The sequence below is a fragment of the Zea mays genome, chromosome 9 (genome assembly GCF_902167145.1).
Source record: "Zea mays cultivar B73 chromosome 9, Zm-B73-REFERENCE-NAM-5.0, whole genome shotgun sequence".
NCBI lineage: Eukaryota > Viridiplantae > Streptophyta > Magnoliopsida > Poales > Poaceae > Zea > Zea mays.
In genome coordinates, this window is record NC_050104.1 from 110493586 (window position 1) to 110511046 (window position 17461).

Here is a 17461-nt window from a genome sequence, read left to right on the forward strand (position 1 = left end):
ACAAGCAAGACGAGCATGGTGTGGTGACAAGGAACAAAGCTCGACTTGTGGCCAAGGGATACTCCCAAGTCGAAGGTTTGGATTTCGGTGAAACCTATGCACCCGTAGCTAGGCTTGAGTCAATTCGCATATTATTAGCCTATGCTACTTACCATGGCTTTAAGCTTTATCAAATGGACGTGAAAAGTGCCTTCCTCAACGGACCAATCAAGGAAGAGGTCTATGTTGAGCAACCTCCCGGCTTTGAAGACAGTGAGTATCCTAACCATGTCTATAAGCTCTCTAAGGCGCTTTATGGGCTCAAGCAAGCCCCAAGAGCGTGGTATGAATGCCTTAGAGATTTTCTTATTGCAAATGGTTTCAAAGTCGGCAAGGCCGATCCTACACTCTTTACTAAAACTCTTGAAAATGACTTGTTTGTATGCCAAATTTATGTTGATGATATTATATTTGGGTCTACTAACGCGTCTACTTGTGAAGAGTTTAGTAGGATTATGACACAGAAATTCGAGATGTCTATGATGGGAGAGTTAAAGTATTTCCTGGGATTTCAAGTAAAGCAACTCCAAGAGGGCACCTTCCTAAGCCAAACGAAGTACACTCAAGATATTCTTAGCAAGTTTGGAATGAAGGACGCCAAACCCATCAAGACACCCATGGGAACTAATGGGCATCTCGACCTCGACACGGGAGGTAAGTCCGTGGATCAAAAGGTATACCGGTCGATGATAGGCTCTTTACTCTATTTATGTGCATCTCGACCGGATATTATGCTTTCCGTATGTATGTGTGCAAGATTCCAAGCCGACCCTAAGGAAGCTCACCTTACGGCCGTGAAACGAATCTTGAGATATTTGGCTTATACTCCTAAGTTTGGGCTTTGGTATCCTAGGGGATCCACATTTGATTTGATTGGATATTCGGATGCCGATTGGGCAGGGTGCAAAATCAATAGGAAGAGCACATCGGGGACTTGCCAGTTCTTGGGAAGATCCTTGGTGTCTTGGGCTTCAAAGAAGCAAAATTCGGTTGCTCTTTCCACCGCCGAAGCCGAGTACATTGTCGCAGGTCACTGTTGCGCGCAATTGCTTTGGATGAGGCAAACCCTGCGGGACTATGGTTACAAACTAACCAAAGTCCCTTTGCTATGTGATAATGAGAGTGCAATCAAAATGGCCGACAATCCCGTCGAGCATAGCCGCACTAAGCACATAGCCATTCGGTATCATTTTCTTAGGGATCACCAACAAAAGGGAGATATCGAGATTTCTTACATTAACACTAAAGATCAATTAGCCGATATCTTTACCAAGCCTCTTGATGAACAATCTTTTAACAAACTTAGGCATGAGCTTAATATTCTTGATTCTAGAAATTTCTTTTGCTAAACTTGCACATATTGCTCATAAATGTACCTTTGATCATATCTCTTTTATATGCTATGACTAATGTGTTTTCAAGTCTATTTCAAACCAAGACATAGGTATATTGAAAGGGAATTGGAGTCTTCGGCGAAGACAAGGCTTCCACTCCACTCTACTACTCATCCTTCGCCATCACTCCAAGCAACTCTCTATTCTTTGGAGAGAAATGAGCATCAAGGCAAAAGGACCGGACTTCGTCTTTGGTAAAACCTTAACTCATTTATGACCAAAGGGGAAGATAGCACTTCAAGGGCTCTAATGAATCCGTTTTTGGCGATTCATGCCAAAAAGGGGGAGAAATAAGCCCAAAGCAAAAGGACCGCACCACCACCAATTTCAAAAATTAGTGTTGAATATTTTCAATTGGTATCCTATTATGTTCAAAAGGGGGTGAGGTAGTATTTCAAAAATTGTATATCAAAACCCTCTTGAACACTAAGAGGTGGATCTCATTTAGGGGGAGTTTTGTTTAGTCAAAAAGAGAAGCATTTGAAACAGGGGGAGAAAATTTCAAATCTTGAAAATGCTTGGCAAAATCTTATTCATTCACCTTTGACTATTTGCAAAAGAACTTTGAAAAGGATTTACAAAAGAGTTTGCAAAAACAAAACATGTGGTGCAAACGTGGTCCAAAATGTTATATAAGAAAGAAACAATCCATGCATATCTTGTAAGTATTTATATTGGCTCAATTCTAAGCAACCTTTACACTTACATTATGCAAACTAGTTCAATTATGCACTTTTATATTTGCTTTGGTTTGTGTTGGCATCAATCACCAAAAAGGGGGAGATTGAAAGGGAATTAGGCTTACACCTAGTCCCTAATTAATTTTGGTGGTTGAATTGCCCAACACAAACATTTGGACTAACTAAGTTTGCCCAAGTGTATAGTCTACACAGGTGTAAAAGGTTCACACTCAGCCAATAAAAAGACCAAGTTTTGGATTCAACAATGGAGCTAAGTGGGAACCGAAGGCCCTCTGGTCTGGGAGCACCGGACTGTCCGGTGCACACCGGACAGTGTCCGGTGCACCACCGGACAGTGTCCGGTGCACCAGAGGACTCCAGCTCAAACTCGCCACCTTCGGGAATTCCTAGAGGCGACTCGGCTATAATTCACCGGACTGTCCGGTGTACACCGGACAGTGTCCGGTGCGCCAAGGGAGGTCGGCCTCAGGAACTCGCCAGCTTCGGGAAACTCCAACGGCTAGTCCACTATAATTCACCGGACTGTCCGGTGTGCACCGGACTGTCCGGTGCGACTCCGGAGCAACGGCTACCTCCGCGCCAACGGCTCTCTGCAGAGCAATAAATGCACGCGCAGCGCGCACAGGAGTCAGAATCGCCCATGCTGGCACACCGGACAGCAAACAGTACATGTCCGGTGTGCACCGGACACCCAGGCGGGCCCACAAGTCAGAAGCTTCAACGGTCGGAATCCAACGGCAGTGATGACGTGGCAGGGGGCACCGGACTGTCCGGTGTGCACCGGACTGTCCGGTGCGCCATCGTGCAGACAGCCTCCCAACGGCCACTTTTGGTGGTTGGGGCTATAAATACCCCAACCACCCCACCATTCATTGCATCCAAGTTTTCCACTTCCCAACTACTACAAGAGCTCTAGCATTCAATTCAAGACACACCAAAGAGATCAAATCCTCTCCAAACTCCACACAACGACATAGTGATTAGAGAGAGTGATTTGATTGTGTTCTTTCGAGCTCTTGCGCTTGGATTGCTTTCTTCTTTCTTGATCCTTTCTTTGCAATCAAACTCACTTGTAACTGAGGCAAGAGACACCAATCTTGTGGTGGTCCTTGCGGGAACTTTGTGTTCCAAGTGATTGAGAAGAGAAAGCTCACTCGATCCGTGGATCGTTTGAGAGAGGGAAGGGTTGAAAGAGACCCGGCCTTTGTGGCCTCCTCAACGGGGAGTAGGTTTGCAAGAACCGAACCTCGGTAAAACAAATCTTCGTGTCTCACTTGCTTATTCGCTTGGGATTTGTTTTGCACCCTCTCTCGCGGACTCGTTTCTTTATTACTAACGCTAACCCGGCTTGTAGTTGTGTTTATATTTGTAAATTTCAGTTTCGCCCTATTCACCCCCCCTCTAGGCGACTTTCACCATCGTACATTATGCCAAATAAATTCGACCTAAGAAAGCTCAATTTTTTTTGAACCGTGTCGTCTAACCCAAAGTGTAAAAACAGTTGAACCGTGCTGATCCAAACTCGATCCATATATTTGATAACATAAAATTAAAATATTATAACCATGTAAAGTTCACAGCTTACTAAATTAAAGATATTAAACAATGTTAGCATTATTTTACCACATAAAGTTTAAATATTACAATAATATAAAATCTATAATTTAATAAATTAAAGAAATTAAATAATATGAGCTTTATTAGGCCGTGCTAGGACCTGACGGGCTAGAATTTGAGGCCCGGTACAGCCCCTTCGTGCCGTGATAGTCTGACCCATATTTTTTTCGTGCCAGACCGTACTTTGTGCTCCTACTTTCGGTCGTGGTCTTGCTGGTAAAAAAAAACGGTCCATATTCCCACCACTACACATAACACATGTACATGTCCCATTTCCAATAACGAAGCAAGACAAAACCATGACCAATTCTTCACCACTACCACGAGCTCGGAGGTCTGTGGCTGTGCTCTGACCAGCACCGTCCGATCGAGCACTGCACGAGCTTCGATGCATTTCCTTCTCGGTCCTCTGAACCAGGAACCACCACTACGATCCTCCTCCCATGCTTTGAGCAGGACCGTCCCTGCAAAATAAATAAGGCCACGTTTGGTTACATGGGCTAATTTTTAGTCTCTTCAATTTTAGTGTCTAATTTACTAAACACAAGGACTAAATGAGGGACTAAACCAATTTAGTCCCTAGTCCCTCAATAGGTGGCTAAAAGGGACTAAACAAAATTTTTTCCTCCATTGGCCTTATGCTCCCTACCTCACGTCCGCTCTCCATTCCGCCGCCAACCTTCCAGCGTCGTCGTTTGAGCCGTGCTTCCCTGCACGTTCCTTCGCACGAAAGCTACTGTTGCAGTTTGGACGGACTTTTGCATTTGAAAAACCTGACCGCTTGGAAGCAGTGGCGGAGGACAGAAAAAAATTTAGGTATGGCTCGGCGGACGGCGGAAGCTCGGCGGTCGGCGTGTCGCGCTCGCGGACGGATCTGCTCGGCGAACGACGAAGCCGGAAGGCATAGCAGCTCGGCGGACTGAGGGACAGGGACAGGCGGACAGCGGCTCGACCGGCGAACGGAGGCACATGGGCAACGGCATGTGCTCCGGCCGAGCGGATGGCGGGCTGAGGTGCGGAGCTGCTCCTGCTCGCCTTCTCGGGTCGTCGGGCGAACGACGCGCCGGAGTCGCTGAGCGGCTCGGTCTGAGGCTCCAAGCCCGAGCGGACGGCGGACGGCAGGCGGAGCGCCTGAGGAGTGAGCAGCGGAGGCGCGGAGTCGGCGGAGAGGCTCGGTCCGAGCCCGAGCGGACGGCGGGCGGAGGCCGGAGGCGCGGAGCTGCTCGCCTGCTCCGCTGCTCGGGCCCTCGGGCGCTCGCCGGACGGGCGGATCGCGGACGGTGGCCGGAGAACCGTAGCCGCGACGCGCCGGCGCGGCTCGGGGCCTCGGGCCGAGCGGACAGCGGACAATCGCCAGAGCCCAGAGGCGCAGACGGTGTCGCGGTGCTGGGACCGTTGGCTCGGGCCTCGGCGCTCGGCGGCGGACGTGCGGGATGGCGGACGGCTCAAGCGCTCGGGCGGCTGACTGATTAGGGTTTAGAAGCTGGGTCGGATCTTTTTTTTGGTATGGCTTGGGTCATAATAGGCCATAATGGGCCCTTCGCCCCTGCTTGGAAGTGCATGCTAGACATTTCAGTATTTGGACGGACAACTACTGTTGCGACTATTTAGTCCTTAGAACTAAATACATAGAGACTAAAGTTTAGTCATAGAACTAAAGTTTAGTCCTAGGACTAATTGAAACCAAACATGGCCTAAATCGACAAAAAAAAATTAGGATCGCCATGTGTGTGCTGTGCCAAGTTAAAGAACTAGTCTTTCACACGGTCTACAAAACGCAGCACAAATAAAGCACGTACTAGTACAATAATCGTATACTTACCGGAGGAAGGTGGATCTCTGCACCGCCGCCGAGACGCGGCGGAGCACGTCGACCTGGGCGCGCAGGTGTACGGCGTAGTCGATGGTTTCGCGGAGCAGCACGGCCTCGTCGTCCATGGCGGCGGTGGCGTCCGCTCCGGGTATCACCTTCCGGAGCGCCATCGTCCTGCTCCGCACCAGCCTCCGTGCGACGACGTCGCAGCTCGCAGTGGCGCGCCTCGGTCTCCTCACTACCCTCTTGCACGCACTCTTCCTCGCCTTGCGTATGCCGCCGGGGCTGTGTCCGGACGCCGCGGCGGCGGCCAAGATGGCCTTGGGCCACCTCGCGCGCCCGCCGCCGGCCGCGGCGCGCGCTGCCGCCATGGCGACGTCGGCGGATCGCTTGACGGCACGCTTCCGGTCCTCCAGGCTCGTGGCGTCGAAGGGGCGGCACGCCCGGATGCCCAGCAGCAGGTTCCTGAGCAGGTCTTGCTTGAAGCCGGCCATGGCGCCGCCTTTGCTTGTTGCGGTAGCAGCGTTAGGGCCTCGCATGCTGTCTCTTTGCCTGAGCAGATGAGGAGGGGGTGATGTGATTCGAGTAATAATGTTGCCTGAATGCTGATAGACTGTTGCTTGCTGCTGCTGGCCGGGCCGGTACATGCTCTCATGGGCTGTTAATTTATATACGCGTGCGGCGTGTTGTGTCTCTGAAACATGGCATGTGGCTGAGATGACTGCACATGCATGCATGCGTGTAATATGACCTCCGACCCCATGGACGACGCCGACGCGTGGTTACGTTAACCTCTGTAATGATCGAACGGAACGTGCATGCTCGCCTTCCCCTTGTTTAATGGCTGCTGTCGGCCGGAGAATCGGATTATTAGATGCATGCATGTGTGTACGAACCACAAGTGCAATGCAATGTGCACGTGCACAATTGCTCTTGTTACTGCCCAACAGTAGTAATTCTAATGGTTTATTTGAGATTCTATTCAAATTTGAATAAAAACATATTTTAGCCCCTTCAACCCCTTTCCTATGCACCATAAGGACTGATTTGGTGAAAGGGAATCGAAGAGGATCCTATAGGGAGGAAACCCTTGTTACCCTCCAAATCTCTTATCACTAAATCAGCCTTAAAATATTAGCTAAAAATAGATTCTAAAACTCACCATTTATCCGCTGTATAAAGTAAACAGCCAAAAAAAAGTTAGAGTACCCAAAACACCTTTGCTATTTGCTTCCTCTCTGCTGCGCCTCCTGTGAATGTCTGATGAGCAAAATGAGTAAAATGCAGTAGAGGTACTCAAACTTGCCATGTGTCGTATAGGCCCCCGAACTTAGAAAACTAGAGCAAAATGGTTCCTCTAATTTAGTTAGCCCGTTCAAAGCTAGGTTTCCTCTTATATTATACAGTTGTACATTAATTAACTATAAAAGAGACCAGAATAATTTTGCATACGTGATATATTTAGAGAACAAGAGACTTACATGATTATATCTCTACTAACTTGAATTTGCTTCTACGAGGATCGACCAAATCAAAAGCTTCGACTATATCATGAGAGTTAATCTTTATCACCGATTCCTTCTCAATATAGATGATCATGTAACTTCATAGAATAATAGAACAAAGGTGAGCTAAATAGCGCAAGGAATTTGGAGGTGGAGCTCGTAGCAGCACCTTTGTGGGCACAAGTGAGAAATAACTTCAGACGCTCCTCACATGTTTATATAACCAGAGCCGGCTCACAAATTAATTAAGAGTCCCGCACAAAAAAAACACTCGATGTCAAAGTGGTCCAATGGACCGAATTTTTTGCATTTTGGTCATTCAGCAGAAAACAATTCACGTTTGGACCCTAGAAAATTTTAATGTCATTTTTGGACCCTTTACTCGGCGTCGTAGCCTGTGGCGCCGAGGTAACACCGCTCGGCGCCATAGGCTACGTCGCCGAGGTACGTGCCGCGTTGGCACAAACGGACGTCGTGACGTCGACGTGGTACCGAGCTCGTCGCCATAGATCTTGGCGCCGAGCTCCGTTCTGTACATAAAACTTGTCTAGCTCAGTTGGTAAAATACAAGGCTTTTAAACTTGTGGTCGTGGATTCGAGCCCCACGGTGGGCGTTTTTAATACTTTTTTGTTTTTGTCACTTTTTTTTGTTATCCATATTTTTCGTTTATGTCGCTAATTTGTCCGTCCTGATTTATTTCTCATCCAGTTTTATTTTTGTGACTGATTTATTTATTCGTCCAGATTTTTTAATCCGGCGAGCACAACAGTTTTATATGCAGTAAATTCTAAAATATATCATCCATGAGACAAGTATATAATGGAGTATACTTTTATTTAGTGCAGAAGAAAAAAAGATGAATATGTGTGCTTCTTTTTACTGGGAATATGTTATTATGGATTTAAAATTTATGTTCAAAAGAACTCAATGAAAATATAATATTTTTATTTGATCACGATTGAAGTAAGAGTGTTCTCATTTGATTTTTATTGTGGTTAGCTGAGCAAACAAGTGGAGAAGTTGACGGCTTGTGAGCACTGTGGCACACAGCTGCTGTGTTCGCCGGATAAAAAAATATGGACGAATAAACAAATCAGTCACAAAAATAAAACTGGATGAGCGAAAAATATGGACAACAAAAAAAACAAATAAGTGACAAAGACAAAAAGTATTAAAAAAACGCCCACCATGGGGCTCAAACCCATGACCATAAGGTTTAGAGCTTTGTATTTTACCAACTGAGCTAGACAAGTTTTCTGTACAGAATAGAGCTCGGCGCCAAGATCAATGGCGCCTAGCTCGGTACCACGTCGGCGCCACGACGTCTGTTTGTGCCAACGCAGCACGTACCTCGACGCCATAGCCTATGGCGCCGAGCTGTGTTACATCGGCGCCACAGGCTACAGCGCCGAGTAAAGGGTCCAAAAATGACATTAAAATTTTCTAGGGTCAAACGTGAATTTTTTTCTGATGAAGGACCAAAATGCAAAAAATTCGGTCCAATGGACCGGATGCATCTTCGCAAACTTGTGTAGTTTCTGTTTTTTTCCCGTTTTCAATAATGAAGTTAAAGAAATATGTGTTTTCCGTTTCAATAATGAACTTAAAGGATATGTTTTCGGTCTTTTGGCTTAGGCTATCTCCAGCAACGTCTCCTAAATTTTATCTTTTAGAATAATATTTTTTGTCTTTTACAGCACACTTTAAAAGATTACATCCTCTATATATTCTTCTTTTCCAGCAACGTCCTCTAAATTTGGCCCTCTATATCTACAATTTTACCATATTTCACAATATACAATTCTTTTTACCGGTGGATCCTAAAAAATCGTCTGTTACTACTAAAAATTGCTAACTGTTGCTGTTCGGTCAGAAATTAGAACATTATTGATAAGGAACTCAATACTTTTAACAGGAAACATCACCACAGATTTTAAAAACTACGCACATATGGCTGAAACACAAAATTAGGGGAAAAATCTGTTGTTTCTGTTTTGGTTCGTTTCCTGTGACTTATCATCGTTGTCAAAAGATTCATCAAGCAATTCAATACTTTTAATAGGAAACATCCATAGCAGATTTGAAAAGCTGTGTACATATGGCTAAAACATAAAATTAGGGGGAAATCAGTTGTTTCTGTTTTGGTTAGTTTCCTGTGACTTATCACCAATGTCAAAATAATCATTAGTTTATTAATGGGAAGTTCCTCAGAAGCTAGCAACCATTCAAAGGGGAAGGAGGATGGTTGACTTGGATCCAGGGCAGACTACCGAATTGAAGGAGGACGATGTCGTCGTCGGGTGGTTGTTGCTTGGAAACCAACCGATGCGAGCGGTCCTCACCCAGATCAGGTGACTCCGGTAGCCTGGTCCTAGCTTCGCGTCCGACATCCTTGCCGCGACATGGTGGAGATGGTTCAAGGGAACAGAGACGGAGAGGAAATGTCAGCGTCGGCGTGGGATTCATTGGCGGCCGGTGTATAGTGGACGTCTGGAGTCTACCACAATTAGGGGGATGGATCACGAACGGTAAAATTTAGAGCGTCGTTTACCGGACACTGATGGAGGCGTTGGGAACGTCTGTATCATCTAAATTTACCGGACAGGACTACGTACAGACCTTTTTGGAGACAGTCTTAGGGCCCTTTGAAGTTGATTTCGTGATTTGAGATCGTTATAAAAAACGTCACGATTGTTACATTAATTCTCACATCTGGATAGTCTCCGTAGAATTCTGATTGGCCCCCAATTAAGAGACGTGTACTGCAAGAATAAGATGTCCACGTACAATTAAGCCGCTGTCAGTGCGAGCTAACCTAGCTCACGCGCACGTGCATCATGTGGCGATCGAACGAAACCGATGGAGAGACTTGGAGAGGTAGCGGCGCGACCGAAAGGTTAATTTGCATCGCTGCTGGCTCGCTCCATGTGTCATGCATGCATGGTCTCGGACGCTGCGCTGCGCTGGAGGGAGGGAGGCCACCATATGCGCCATGGACACTGGATGATCGGACGAGCCGCGCACATGGCTGCACATGTCGCCTCGGCACTTGGCACTTGGCAGCGGCCCGCTGGGCGGCGAGGGCCGAGGGGGACGCCCAGGACGGAGGCCGTGTTGACGGACGCGCATGTGATTGGGCTCTGCGGACACGCAAGCTTAGCTAGGCACACAGATGCTCTATTCTGTCTGTGTGCTACAATGTACGTGCTGGATGATATATAGCATAGGAAAACAAGACTTGGCGTGTGTGAGCAGCCGAGTAGCTTGGTAGGCGTGTCGACGTACAGTCAGGCACATATATGGATCGGACAGCATGCAGGATGATCGACATAGTTTTGCATCGTCGTCGTTCGTCCGTGCATGCACGTACGTATAGTGTAGTAGTAGACGCCATCTTTCTGGGACGGAAATTTCCTGGAAACAAGGGCCCGGCCGGCAGCCGCAGTTCGTCTCCTTTTGCTTGAACCGCGGCGTGCCCCGTGAAAGGCAGGCAGATCACTGACTCACATGGCGACCACACATGGATATGCGGTCGCGCGCGCGGGCCGCCGATCGACCGAGGGGGGCCTGCATGATGGAGTCGAAAGGCGGCGTTGCGTTGCCTCTTGCCCTACTTCGACATCTTCGTGTGCCATGGTATGTTTCGCTGGTGCGTTTCTAGTTAGCAAGCACGTGGTGATCTCTTAATGTAATACGGAGTACATACTAGTTTAATACTACTACGACGACAGTGGATCACTTTTGGAAAAGAGAAAAGGAGCATATATATTTAGCGACGCCTGTAGTACATCGCATACGGACTACTACCTTATCATATCCCTGCATGCCTCACATTTATCGGACCATGGAAGTGTTAGAAAATTAGATATTATCAGTTTTAATTTAATTTAGAAGAATAGTGTGATATATGTATGTACTACTACTCACGTAAGCAATATACGTAAGCAATAAACAGAAATAAAACATGCACAAGTACGAAAAACAGAAAATACTCTGTGGAGGGACCGATGCTCAAGACATCAGTGGCTCCATTCACACAAGACATCTCGTGTGTATGTTCGATGTACCCGTACAAATTTGATACATGAAGGTGTACAGAGTGTAGTCTCTCGAACTGCGCCGACGACGAAGAACCGGATGTGTACCGAAGCAGCGCTGGTCAAGCAGATGAAGCGAGCAGTCGCGAGTACGCTCCCCAAAAAACCTGATCGCCCGCACACCCGTGCAAGTGTATCTCTGCGGACGGCGATTTCGGAGGCATACTCTCCCACTCTCTTTGTGCTCGCAGAAAGTGGGGCGGGGATGTGCTGTTTGCAATGCGTCTGAGAGACTGTGCGTCTAACCGGAAGAGTGTCCTCCTCCTCCATTCTTATACGCAGTCAGAAGGAGGAGAGAAGGACAATGGACAATAACGGTGGCGCCATTAGAACTAGAAACCGACGAGTAACTGGCATCCGTTACTAGCCATAAGACAGGAAACAGAAGATCATCATAACGGTCGTCACTACATGCAAAATGCACAACCGGTTGAAAGAAATATCGGACCAAGGGCCATGGCCACGACACGGTCGGCGGTTGTGCGCGCGTGCGTCACAGTGCTTCATTCTTTTCTCAACTTCTAAATATATGAACCAATAATTTACCTATTTAAGTTGATTAATTTTGTCTCTTGAACTTCCAATATGTTACTAAATTATTAGTACAACATAACATTAAAGTGAACCATTATCATTAATTATTATTAAATACTAGGTGAGTGCCCGTGCGTTGCAACGGGAACATGTAATACCGTTGAAGGAAGGGAGCAGAGGGGAGGGTGTATCGGCTGGACAGGGAAGAAGAGCACAAATCTGGGGACGGCGATAGCAGCGACGGCGTGCAAGGGAGAGTGCGGCGCGAGGGTCGAGAGGCAACAGACGTGAGCTACGATGTTAGGCGGGTCAGCCAACAACCCATGCATGCGAGAGGCAGAGAACAACATTATATGAATAGTGATTAATATGATAAAATACATTGATATGCAAACTCTCTTTTTTGATCACTAACCAATCATGTAGTCCACAACAGCAGACAACATTTTATCACTAACCATTCATTGTCTGATAATACAGTCAAATTGCAAAAAGTTCATGACATACTTTATTTCATGACATAAGAACCCTCAGTCCACCAAGCTTGCGTATAGCTCTCTCCTCAGCGACATACCTCTTGTACCTCTGCAACTTGAGTTGGGTGATACCCTGGTGCTTTGGATTGCCATAGACAATACACTTGGGCAAAGGCCTCTTCCTACCACCACGTCTCACACGGACAAGGTACACAACATAACTCTGAAGATGAATTACCAGAACATAACATCAAATAAAATCATGACATAGGTACTCAAACTGCAATAATAAAATAAAGTAAACAAGCCTAACATAGCATACTACGTGTCTAATGCTAAAAAAGCATACACCAAAAAATAAAGTAAATTGGCAAAGTGATATAATGAGGAGCAAGCATGAGTTATATCCTAAGGAAGCAGTACTATCATCATTGTCCTTACTCGTTACTCACACGTCCTTCGTAGAGTAGCCTTGTTATTCTATATCTCTTTTTTTTCAAAGTGAGTAGCCTTGTTATTTTTTGGTTAGTGGCAGAGTGTGTTTGACTCTATCTGCATGTATGTGTGACTGTTAGTTGAATTATGATTGTTTCAGTAAGCATCTATATTCTTTTTGTAGTAGTCTGACCACAATGACAGATATATTTCAGGGTTGAAACCATCACGATATACACAAAATGGCAGCCAGCCTTTGCCGTTCATCCGATGTTTTCTTTCTCAAGGGTACGCCAAGGAGCTTGCAAATACCCGCATCAGATGAATTTTATATAGTTAGGGTTAGAATAATCATAATGTATCTTGATATTAGAAATGGACACATCAGTACTTATCTCATCAACCACAAAATCCCAACAGAAATGAGTGTGCCCAACAACATGGCATGCTCCTCCATCTTTTCTGTCGCTATGTATATCTCTCAGCTCCATCTCCAAAAAAATAGAGTCAATTACCTTAGGAAGGTATGGGTAGTAAAGCATACATTAATCTGGACACAACTCTTGTCTTCAGTGTTCTATAGAAGACATTAGTTTTGGGTTTGAAGTTTCATGAACGTATACTAAGACATCCTAAATGTGATGCACTGTCACCTATGCTATGCTTTGTCTAACAATACAACCCCACATTCCATTTTTCAGTTGAGACAACATTTTGCAGCATGTGTGGATTCTACACAGCTAATAATTTGCATAAGTTACTAAATAGGAACTCGGCCATGAACAATTAATCTGAGTGCTACGTTAACCCTTCTATCAAGAAACAAGTAGAATCACAAAAAGAACATTCACAACTGAAATGCAATCTAGATAGACAGGGCTGCTAGAAACCAGTGAGCAAAATGTAAACTCTACATCGCGCCTAAAATTAGGCCCCATAAAACAGCACTAATCAGGCTGCACACAAGTGTTGCACTTTGTTCCAAGATATTCTAAACAAAAAGAACCACCAAGTGAACTAAAATGATTTGACAAGAACAAAAGAGATACTACGCTTGGAAAGAAAATGGTACCTAGCCAACTGTGCTGCATCCGCTCCATGACGTGGCACGTGGACCTCGACGCCGTTGGAGCAAAGCAAGGAGCTAGAGAAGGCGCGCCACTCCTTGCGCCCCATGTGGGCTCCCTCTACGGTGAGGCGTCCCTAGCCTCTCCTTGCCATCCATCTGATTTCGACCAAGGTTGACAACAAACATTAGTCACCTTCAATCAGTATCCACCACCATTTAAATCTCAGAAAAAGGGAAAAAGGTTTCGAAAAATCTATTCGCGTGTAGTTCACATGATTATAGTTTGCAACGACAAATAGAAAAGATTTTGAAAGTGACTAATGTTTGTGTGTTAAATGGCATATATGCAGATTTTGAAAGTAGGCCACACTGAATCGTGCATGATCAGAAGTGTTTTTCTAAAAGTGCACATTTTCACCAGATTGTTGCACGATCAGTTTTGGAAAATATGTTGATTTAGGAATGCACAGTTTTGTAAAAGTCTTGTTCACATGCTGCTGTGAAACGAGATGTTGTTGATTGTTAACAAGCACATGCTTTCCAAAATCACATAAACAACAGGTTATCAGATTGTGTACACGAGTGAATCAGAACTTGCTTTCCAAAATCAGAACTTGTTAACAAGCATGATCAGAGAACACCAGTATCAGTGCTAAGACCAGAACTTGCTTTCCAAAATGCAGGCCACGGTTAAACATGAGTCATAGTAGTAGGTGACAGTTTCAGCTGTCTAAGACCAGAACCAACTGATATCCAAGTCCAGAACCAAAACTAACGTCTACAAACATTTAGAATAAAACTGGGTTGCTACAAACATTTAGACTAAAAACGAGAACACACATTTGGAGTGAACCCAATGGTATCCAAGTACAGAACCACACATTTTGAGTAGCCCGTCATGAGGTTGGGTTGGTCGGTCCTGTCCACGTGACCTGCCCTGCTGCCGATCCGACCGGGGAAACGCTTCGAAAAGCAAGGAACCCCACAGCACCACCGGCCACTTTCTCGAGAGAGAGAGAGAGAGTGAGAGCGCCGGCTAGCAGAAAGCAGATGTCATGCTTGGAATCCCAGAGAGCATGCGTCCAAGCACGAAGCTGGTTTCTGGGAGCTGCCTGCGATGCAGCAACGATGCTCAGCCTAAAGAGGGCTGGAGGAAAAGAATGACCAGAGCAGCAGGATAATGGAGCCCCGCACTGCAGGCTGCAGACGCCAAGAGGAGCCATGATTGTTTTGGTTGTCCTTGACTGGATACGTAGCTAGGATGGTCAACATCTGGCTCATCTTGACCATTCCCATTCCGCTAGTACATTGTGCTTTTCAGTTACAAACGACTGTGGTTCCGTGGGATACTTGTTCTTCAGCACAAGACAGCACCCACCAAGCATATATTTTCAGTGGATAACCAAAGTCACGACCGACCTGAAAACGGGCACACACCACACCTTTCTTTCTTTCTTTGCTCACTGCAGTGGGTTGTTTGTTTCAGAAGCAGGTAACAGTAACCACCCACAAAACAAAACAAAAAAACAACAGTGACTGGGGGTCACAGAGGCAGACAACACATCCTGCCTGCGCACCAGCTAGTTCTCGGAGGATCACTTGGGATGGGAGAGCATTAGGCCAGCAATGTTTGTTGGGGATCCTCCGATCATACATTAGCCTAAGCACTAATTAGTGCCCAGGCGAGAGGTTGCTGTTAGAGAGTTGGGAGGCAGTGACAGGCCACTTCTCCATGTTGCTTGTGGAGGAAAAAGGGCAGAGCAGAGCAGGTCTGGTCTGGCCATCAGATGGAGGAGGGGACTGGGGGACTGGCGTCCGAGAATGAGATCCACTGGGTTGCTTCGCTTCTTGTTCTCAGCTCAGGTCCACCCGTGTTACGGACATCTCTTGTGCTCAAAATTATTGGCATAGAACACCCATCATCATGCACGAACGAAAGGTCTTCTGATTCGTTATTGGGAGGGAGCTCTAATCCGCGTCCTAATCTGTCCACCTGTACATCGTACCATGAACTAACCTAACCTGGATATCCTTGTTGGCATGCAGTGATGGGATAGCAACGGCTGTAATGACAGACGAGGGCTGGCCGATGCCTTATTAATTAGACAGGCATACTGCCTGCCTGTCTACCTACCAAGCCTCTCCTGCAGTTGGGGCAGCATGTCAACTTGCTGTATTGTATCATGGCCACAAGTCATCGCAGGTTTTTATATATAGAGAAACAAAGGTGAAGTAGAGCTAGAACCTTGTGCTTCCAGCAGTGAAATGAAATGCTAACAGAAACCGAGGCTTGTAGTTAGCAGATCCAGCCTAACTTTAGGTGGGATGTTGTATCTGCTACTACTGCTAGTTGAGAGAAGTGGGGGTGGGGTTCTCTTCGTCTCTATGCTGCCTACCAGAGAATCATACATTCGTCTCAAACACCTGCACAGTTTACTAAAGACATGGCTTAGCTGGCCATATTCTCTGTTTCTTTATTTTCAAACAAAGGCCCCCCTTGATTTTTCCTTTCTTTTGTAGGATAAACTTCTCTCGGGGCATGTTTAGGAGCAAGGAGAATGGAGGAGGAGGGGCTAAAATAGAGGATTTTAGCCATTCATTCCCCTGAACAAGCCTTTGATATTCTTTTTGTGTGTGGATATTTTTCGTGTTCCAAACAAAACATTAACATAATAAAAGCAAGGCATGGCGATGAGCCAGCCAGCCAGCAGTACATATTTCAGTGCCCTGAAAGGTCGAGATCATACGGCACGACAAAACAAGCACGGTGGTAACTATATTTAGGTTTCATGAAGGTGATGGTGCATGCACTGCACCATCAACGCCGATCGTTCTTGCCCCCCCCCCATCATAATCATATGTCAGGGGAATCGTGGCCATGGACTTGAGGGGAAGATAGAAAGGACAGGGCACCGCATTAGCAGCTCGACTCGAAGCCTTGGAGAGAGGGGGAAAACTGATGACAACGATCGGGGTTAGCTGAGTGGATCTAATCCCAGCTTTTGGCTACATAACTGGGCTTAGCACGAGGACAGGGAGGGCTCACCACATAATTAGTTTCTGCTCAAAACGTTATGTTTCTTGATAGAAGGGTTAAAGTAGCACTCAAATTAATTGTTCATGGCCGAGTTCCTATTTAGTAAATTATGCAAATTATTAGCTGTGTAGAAACCAGTGTGCAAAATGAAAACCTCATTGGTAAACACTACATCGCGTCTAAAATTAGGCCCCATAAAACAGGGAGACACACTAACCAGGCTGCACACAAGTGTTGCACTTTGTTCCAAGATATTCTAAACAAAAAAAAACACCAAGTGAACTAAAATGATTTGACAAGAACAAAAGAGATACTATGCTTGGAAAGAAAGTGGTACCTAGCCAACTGTGCTGCATCCGCTCCATGAAGTGGCACGTGGACCTCGACGCCATTGGAGCGAAGCAAGGAGCCAGAGAAGGCGCGCCACTCCTTGCGCCCCCTGTGGGCTCCATCTACGGTGAGGCGGCCCTCGCCCCTCCTGGCCATTCATCTGTTTCTGACCAAGGTTGACAACAAACATTAGTCACTACCGGGACACAGATTGGTCTTTTCGTGTGATTTTAGAAAAAAATGTATAATTGAGAAGTATCTAAAATCACAAGAGATGATGTATGTATAATTATAGTCATTAGATATGTGTTTATTTTCTGTTCTTTTTCTTATGAACCAAGATCAAAATTAAGCATTGCACATGGAAAATAAAAGAAAGCCATGATCCCTCCCCTGCAACTGCAAGCAGTGAC

General features: G+C 46.0%; 1 protein-coding gene across 1 annotated transcript; it reads right to left on the bottom strand.

Annotated features, from left to right (window-relative positions):
- Nucleotides 1–3719: 3719 nt before the first annotated feature.
- On the bottom strand, nt 3720–6203 carry LOC103638849 (transcription factor IBH1-like 1). Its single transcript, XM_008661648.2, has 2 exons — nt 5574–6203; nt 3720–4215 (listed from the first exon to the last, which is right to left on the bottom strand). Exons 1-2 carry the CDS (start codon nt 6101–6103, stop codon nt 4179–4181), a joined length of 567 nt encoding a protein of 188 aa, XP_008659870.1. The 5' UTR covers nt 6104–6203; the 3' UTR covers nt 3720–4178.
- Between the last annotated feature and the right edge of the window lie 11258 nt (nt 6204–17461).